Source organism: Armigeres subalbatus, chromosome 1 (assembly GCF_024139115.2).
Source record: "Armigeres subalbatus isolate Guangzhou_Male chromosome 1, GZ_Asu_2, whole genome shotgun sequence".
In the NCBI taxonomy this organism is placed as follows: Eukaryota; Metazoa; Arthropoda; class Insecta; order Diptera; family Culicidae; genus Armigeres; species Armigeres subalbatus.
In genome coordinates, this window is record NC_085139.1 from 151,094,416 (window position 1) to 151,102,554 (window position 8,139).

Consider the following 8,139-nt stretch of genomic DNA (forward strand, 5'->3'; position numbering starts at 1 on the left):
TAGTAACAGGCTCGGTTTCATCACATGACAATGATGTTTGATGCTTCATGGAGAATAATGAGCGATAAGGGCATTGATGACAGAAAGTACATAGTTGCGGAACATATGCAGGAAAAAAAATGCTTGATTAATGGCTTCTTCGAAAAGAAAACCAAAATGGCACGATAAAATACTTATTTTTGCTAATGAGGGTGTTCAATTTTGATGTAATTTAGTGCTTTTAACCCCGGTAGGAGTTGGTAAAGAAAATGTGTGTATGAAAAAAGCTCGTGAATAAAATCGCCTTAAAAAGGATCATGATGTAACTCAAAACTTTTTGATTTGAGTTATTTTAGAAATATCACATTTTTATAAAAGAGATTCTGTTTATTAACAACTAGCAGACCCGACGAACTTTGTTTCGTCTATAATTGATTTATTCTCTGATTTATTCTCGAGTTGAAATTGATCTTTTATTTGTATGGGAAGCCCCTTTGCAAAGGGGGCAGGGGTCTCAAACCATCTTAAGAACCTTCCCCGGCCCTAAAAACCACTGCATACAAATTTTCACGCAGATTGGTTCAGTAGTTTCGGAGTATATAAGGTTCAGACCGGCAGAAATTCATTTTAATGTAAAATAGATTAAGAATAGATACCCAAAAAACTAGCGTGGAAGTGAATGAATCGGATTTTTTAAATCTAAAAAAACAAACTAATTAGATTTGAAAGATTTTTTAAACTTGGGCCACCCATTTTCTATTAACTTTAATACTAAAGTCTGCCATTTAGAATTTATAGTTTATAAGACTTTCTGAATTTCAAATAAGAGATCATGGTTTCATTGGACTTTCAAAATTTGTTTCAGAATTCCATGTCGAGTTCAAAATCTCAAAAACATAATTTAAATGTGTTATTAAATCATAGTTTAATAACAGGTAAAATCGTATTTCTCAAATTTCTTTATTATTCTAATTATTTTATGTTTTTCAAATGAATGGTCCTTCCAAAGATTTATAAGCTTTGTGAGTCCAAATAGTTCACCGCCTAAGAATCAATTAAATCATGTTATATCATTTGTTTGCTATTATAAAAAACACTTCAAGCTCATATTAAACAACAAATGTTGTAATTATCAACATAGTTTTGTGTAACAACTTGTAATTCACTAACCGTTTCCGTGACGTGTGTTACTCAATATGATGCCTTAATATGATATCATGGTCACATTGCTAGCTTCTGGCTGATCCAACGAATACCATCCGCAATATCCAACTCCGTGGTTCTTATGAGAGTGTCGCAGTCACTGGCCTCTTTGTTTCCAATTTCTCCCTCCTTACGGTGAAGATGGGCGTGGCCAGTAGTAGTAATCTTCATGCTTTTGTTGTTCTTACCTTTTCTTGATTACTTATAGAATTCTAGATAAGGATAACAAAAGTAAAACACTAGTTTGCAATCTACTAATTATATCATAACAATGATATTGCAACTTGTAGCTCTATCTTCGTTTTAAAAACCTCATACAAAAGTCACTATTTGGTCACTTTTACTGCAATTGAAAGTCACTATTTGGTCACTTTTTCGTCATCGTTGATCACTAAAGTCACTATTTTGAACGACATTCATCGCTACCAGCCCTGATATTACTGTACTGTATGTGTATGTTGTGTTGCATTGGTAAGGGAAAATCTACCACAGCTTTCTTCGCCGTTTTGCTGCGGTGTATACGCAGTAGTATGAATGCTGGTCTCAGGTATAAACCAAACATGTGGATATTCTCTAGATTTGGCTTATCCTGGAGTACGATTTCAAACAGCGTTTTATCTTTCACTCATATCGGAAGCATGTTTTGCAAATAAGGCAGGAACACATTTTAATTTCTTCTTGTGTCTCCACCCCGTCGATTTTTTGTGGCCTTATTTTAATAATTAATAATTTAATAAGTTTTTTTGAATAATAAAATATTGATCTTCCCTAGGAAACTATTTAAGAAAACTGATGAGTTTTGTGATTTTATCAAATTGTTCTTTTACTTTTTATTTCACAACCTTCGTTATCTATTTATTTATTTATTTATATGACTAATTTGTACCAATGATGGTGTGATAAAAAAAATATTTGGGCGAATCTAAAACAAAACTAAAAGTTATACATTCAAAACAATTTACAAAAACATATCAGTCTTTACGTAGTCTACTGTGCTGAAAAGAACTGGTAGAAACGGCGGCGCAGCGTCTGTCGGGGAATGGTGAAGTCAAACAAAGCTGAGACACGATTGAAGTTTCTCTGCAACCCGCTGATAGCACCATGCATGCTGTAGTTAGTTCGGCTGAAAGGCATTCTTAGCATTGCGCCGATTTGTAGTGCTCTGGGACGGACGTTGATGCTAATTTGATTCAGTCAATTCGGCCTTGCAAGATGTCAGCAATTAGAAGAGCTCGAGTTGTCTCCCTACGGTGTCGAAGCGGTTCCAAATTTATCAACTAACATCGCGATTCATAGCTTGGAAGGCGTTGTGGATCCCTCCATGGAAGTTTACGTAGTGCGAAACGTAAAAATCGGCGTTGCACCGACTCGATTCTGAATTTCTGTCTATCTGACCCTTGTAGACTCGAAAACTACTGAAACGATGAAAAAAAAATATGCAGTGGTTTTTGGGGCTGTTATCTAAGTAGGGTAGAGAACCATTTGGGCAGTACCCCTATTCCCGTCCACAACATTCATTACTCGATCGCATTACAACCGAATTACTTGTTTTTCAGTACATTGTTAGTTTCTGTCGACATCTAGTGATGTACAAAAAATCAAGCCATTTGGTTGGAACGCGGTCGAGTTATTAACGTTGCGGACGGGAATAGTAGGTGCTGCCCAAATCGTCCCGCTCCCTATTAGGGTAATACTACAATAAATCTAAAAGCTGGTCGCAGTGGCACACCTCAACAGGAATAAAAAATCTGAACGATGAATTTTTCAAGAAAATGTTCTAGCTGTTTGTCTGTTTGTCTATGGTATTATCAAATCATTGCTTAAATCCTTGACCTTAGTTTTTATTTGTTCTAGTAAGTAAGATACACAATCTAACAGATTTCTTTATCGTTTAGGGTTATGCCATTTGGGGATACTCGCGCCCACCACCACCCACATACAGCGGCGTCAATAGCAACAATGAAGATAAAAATGATTCTGGTAATGTAACACAATAGGTAGTTTGGTTCGATATATTTTAATACCGCATTAAAAGGTTTTTAGAAAATATTCTTTCAATATCATTAGAACATTTATTGTAGGTGTAAGTAAGAGTACATGTGCAGGGTCAGCATACATTTTTAATATTTGTACTTATTCATAAATAGTTTTCAATTCAGTTTCCTGTATATCTAAATTTCAATTATTTTAAAATCCTTAGAGTATAGATGGTGATGAAAGAGAAAATAAAGTGAATTATATTATATAGAAAACCCTGATTAATCCACACATGATGTATGTTGGACAAAATTTTAGGGCCCGTAGTCCTATCCGGCCAATTTTCGATAGGAAATGATGGGATAGGATTGTTCGTCGAATGCTATTTGTTGCAAGTGCATTGGTTAGGAAAAAGTACATACCTAAATAATGAGTGAGAATTTTTTACGTGTTTTTCGTGTAAAAATGTATTTTGGCCATAATTTTGAAATCCATGGTTCGATCCGACCAATAGGAAACAATGGGATATGATTTCGCGTCGAATGCAACGTATTGCGAGCAAATCGGTTGCATGGTATATGTGCACGAAAAACGAATGACAGACGGCTAAGGATAAGTTCGAGATTAGCTAATGAAAAAAAAAAATATTTTGGCTATAACTTCCAATCCCATAGTCCGACTCGGCCTACTTCCAATAGGAAACAATGGGACAGGGTTCTCCGTCGAATGCAACCTGTTGCGAGCAAATCGAGTGCTTGAAAAATAAGTGACACTCACTTAAGCGTTTTTTTTTTGTTTCAAAAAAGTGTATTTTGGCCATAACATCTGGTTTCAATAAGACACGCATTTAAAAAATGGGATAGGATTCCGTGTCGAATACTATCTGTTGCGTGCAAATCGATTGAGGATAGGTGCCTGAAAATGAGTGACATGTTTTGCAGGGCTGTTACAACAGTCGCGGATTTCGCGGTTTTCGCGTTTTTCGCGAATTTCGCGGATTTGTCGCGGATTTACCCTTCCAGTCGCGAAAATCGCGGTTCCTTCAAACATTGTCGCGAAAATCGCGGATTTATAACTACACTCTCGCGAAAATCGCGATTTTCCCAATTTAATTTTAGGATAAATTCAACATGTCAATTATTTGGGCGTTTGCAGAATAAGCAATCCGTCAAAGATCCAAACACATGGTATTCGAATAATCTTTCAATAGTCGTATGGATGTTGGTTTAAGTGGACTAATAGAAAGTCTGTCGAATTGCATTTATAGATTACTGAAATGCCGAGAATTATTTATTTTATTGCCTAGAACTTTTGTGCCACTAATTTCGGAATTACAATTATGATTACTTGCGCTGCATAGAGGGTCGATGATAAAGTTGGATCAAACGCATTAATAGTCACACATGCAACTGACGGGACGGAACTGATAGCTGATCGAAGCTGTCTTTATTTATGTGTTTTTGATTTATAATATTCGGTTCAACACCAATGAGGAAAGGAATCAGAAGGATCCCTTTCGCGAGCCAACCTTGGGTCCCGCCAATAGCAAGGTACATATAATAGCAATTTAAATTAAGAGGAAGGCCGGACAAGAGGGGCCGCCTTGTAAGCCAACCAAGGGCTTCGCCAGTTATTTTGAATTAAAATTGTCACATTAAAATTATTGTAAGGATAAAATTTGGTAAAGATAAAAACACAACAACACTAATAAAATAAACAAAAAAATGACATGATAGGGCTCCCGCTGTTCCGGCTTCTCCCTGAGGACTAGAATCCTGGGGTTCCTGCCGCTTTGCATGACGCCTTATCCTAGGGTGGTGGGAACCTGGTTCATCTGCATCCTCGAGTGTCTCTTGCTGCTGAAGGATTGAGGTCTAGGTTGGGAATGCCACGCTTTGGTCATCCTCGGCAATATCAGCTGTCAAACAGAAAGTCCTTGTGGATTGTTTGACCTCTCTTTTTGTTGAGAAAGGATCAGATCGCATGTTAATGGTTGGGGCGATATATACTCTTACGTACTCAGTTAGTCCTGGGCCAACTGCTAAAAAGCGCACTGAAGTTTAGTACCCTCAGGTCTACTTCAATTGCAAAACACCATCCTGTACGCGACCTACTATGAAGCCTACCTACGGGCTCTTTTGGTACCTCTAGTGCATGTTATCTTTGCTTGATGCTCTTCCGGTAAATGAACAACGTGTCCGTGTTATATAAAATTAGCAATCCCCATCCATTATCTCATAAGCAGTGGTAATGACATCATTTTTCAAATCGTTAACATTATCCAAGTTTTTAAACCGAACCGTTCCTGTCCGCCTCTGGTATCATTTCGCCTGAGTGCTTTTAAATCAGATTTGTCAAGCTTTGTTCGGGCCTCTGCAGAGCTATGTCGCTTGCTTTTGAAGAAATTGTCTTATTTTCTAACTGGCGGATTGATGGAAGTGCAAAATCCAATGACTGATCAATAAATAGCCGGACGGATTATTGGTGCGTCCATGCCCTTGTAAAACAATGGTAGATATTAGAAAAAAAACTAGCGTTCTAAAAAGTATAAGGTACACTGGGGGAAGTGGAAAAGGAAAAATCGATAGTTCATGTTCAAATTATTGTAAAACCAATTTAAATGATCTAAATGCTTTCAATCATTATGGGCTCCCAAAAACAGTCCATTTTGCACCAACTGTGCGGTAATTCATACTATTTTAGCCGCTTGGAATTTATAAAAATATATTTGAAATTTGGGAGTTATTTTTCCACTTTCCCTAGCGGAATGGGGTAAGTGGAAAACCCAAGTTATCTTGACCTCCAATTGTGATGAGTAGTGATATGTGATTAAAATCAAGACGGTAATTGCTCTGAGTATCGTTTGTTGAATAATTTCATTCGATTCAAGAAATAGGTCCTTAAGGAATTCTTGAAATAGGTAGGGGAGGGCTGGTTGTGCCTTCTCGAACACAAAGTGTACGTAAAATCTGTATGTTCGCCCCAAAGATGATTTTTTTAGGGAAAATGAGACTTACATTGTTATTAACTTATCGACTCAGTTTTACGAATTGATATGATGTCTGTGTGTGCGTGTTTGTATGTATGTGTGTGCGCACTACACGTACAAAATTATTACTTATTTTCATGCACTTGTTCCTACCCGATTTGTTTGCAACAAATTCCATTCAACGGCGAAACTTGTTATGAATATAAATGAATATGTATTATGGAATATATTTACCTATCAGAGCTTTTTCTATATTTCTCAACATTTTTTTTCATATGTAAAACATGTGAAAGGCATCAATTCCGATAGGTGGATTAATCAAGCGTTTTTTTTTTGTATATTAGTCCAAACATCACTCAAATCACAATGATAACAAAGAAGGAACATATTAAGATTCACAGCTATCAAAATAAACCCTGGAGGAAAGGAAAAATTGCGTGATCAGAACATTTTCCACTTCCCCCGCAGTGTTTGGTACCAGGGGTAAGTGTAAAATCTTTAAATTATTAGGTTTCATGCTACAAACCACTACAAATTGAATGTGATTAGTTTAATTATATTATAGTGGTCACCTGTGGTGCAAAATCACCGGAAAAGGGAACAATTTATGCAAGTAAGAATTGATTTTATGAATGCAAAAATTAATTTCTCGCGAAACCTAAAATGACAGCTCCAGCGTAAACTGTGCTAGTGTAAGTATAACACAGATTATAACATAGTATTAGTGTGAACATTAAACTATATTTTTGCACAATGTTATGGTGTGGTAAAAACTGTAAAGTCTTTACAATTGAAATTTTTTGAGTCGATTTTTACACTTACCCCCTTTTTCCACTTCCCCCAGTGTACCTTAATTCAAATATAACCTTTGATCTAAGTGGTATTTACCTATGACAACAGAATGCCATCTGCCCAACCAACTTATAACTAAATGTATCTATACAACATCGATTAGAATGGAGGGTTTCCCGGAATCATTAAAAAATGAATTTCTTTCAGGCATAGTTCAACACTGCACACTTTTCTGTGGTTCGTGATATGGTTGAAGCGTTATCTATGCAGTTTTGGGTATTACATAAATTAGCGAATGTTCTTTCATTTTCTTTTCTATGGACGAATATTCCAATAGATTAGAAGCCAAAATATTGAAATTTCGCATTTATAAAACGTGTTTTGAAGTAAGAAACTATATTTTTGTTTGTCGCGGATTTGTTTCTACAGTCGCGGATTTCAATTTGCCAGTCGCGGATTTCGCGGATTGGAATTCGACTAGTTTGTAACAGCCCTGGTTTTGCGCACACACATGCTCACAGGCATCACCTCAATTCGTCGAACTGAGTCTATCGGTATATAACACTGTGGATCTCCGGGCCTCCGCTATAAACAGTTCGATTATAGAGCGGAAATATTACGTATACTTTGTATTTTTACGAGAAAGACAAAAATGTATTTCGACCATAACTTCTGAGTCAATATTCTGACCCGGCCAATTTTCAATAGGAAGCATTCCAATGCATTGGGATAAGATTCTGCGACGAATGCAATTTGCGAGCAAATCGGCTAAGGATAAGTTACACCTTTTTGCGCATTTTTTGTGTAAAAAATGTATTGTGGCCATAACTTCTGATCCCATCATCCAATCCGGCCAATTTTCAATTTATATTGCGAGCAAATCGGTTAAGGATAAGTACCAAAAAAAATGAGTGACACTTTTTGCGCATTTTTGTGTAAAACATTATTTTGGACAGTCCGATCCGGTAAATTTTCAATAGGAAACTAAAGGACAAGATTTTGCGTCGAATGCAATTTGTTGCGAGCAAATTGGTTAAAGATAGTGACATTTTGTTGTGCATTTATTTTAGCCATAACTTCTGAGCTCGAACAATTTTCATTAGGAAACAATGGGACAGGATTCTGCGTGGAATGCAATGTGTTGCGAGCAAATCGGTTAGGATAAGTATCAAAAAATATTAGTGACACTTTTTTGCGCA

At 36.5% G+C, this 8,139-nt stretch overlaps 1 protein-coding gene across 4 annotated transcripts in view; it reads left to right on the forward strand.

Annotated features, from left to right (window-relative positions):
• The window catches only part of LOC134205268 (protein ovarian tumor locus-like), a 69,834-nt gene extending 66,400 nt beyond the window's left edge, over window positions 1–3,434 (forward strand). For all 4 annotated transcript variants that reach the window (XM_062680364.1, XM_062680365.1, XM_062680362.1 and 1 more), the window contains exon 13: window positions 3,078–3,434. In XM_062680364.1, the coding sequence (XP_062536348.1) occupies window positions 3,078–3,179 (102 nt within the window). In that variant the 3' untranslated portion in view covers window positions 3,180–3,434. The remainder of the gene's footprint in view (window positions 1–3,077) is intronic.
• The last annotated feature ends 4,705 nt before the right edge of the window (window positions 3,435–8,139 follow it).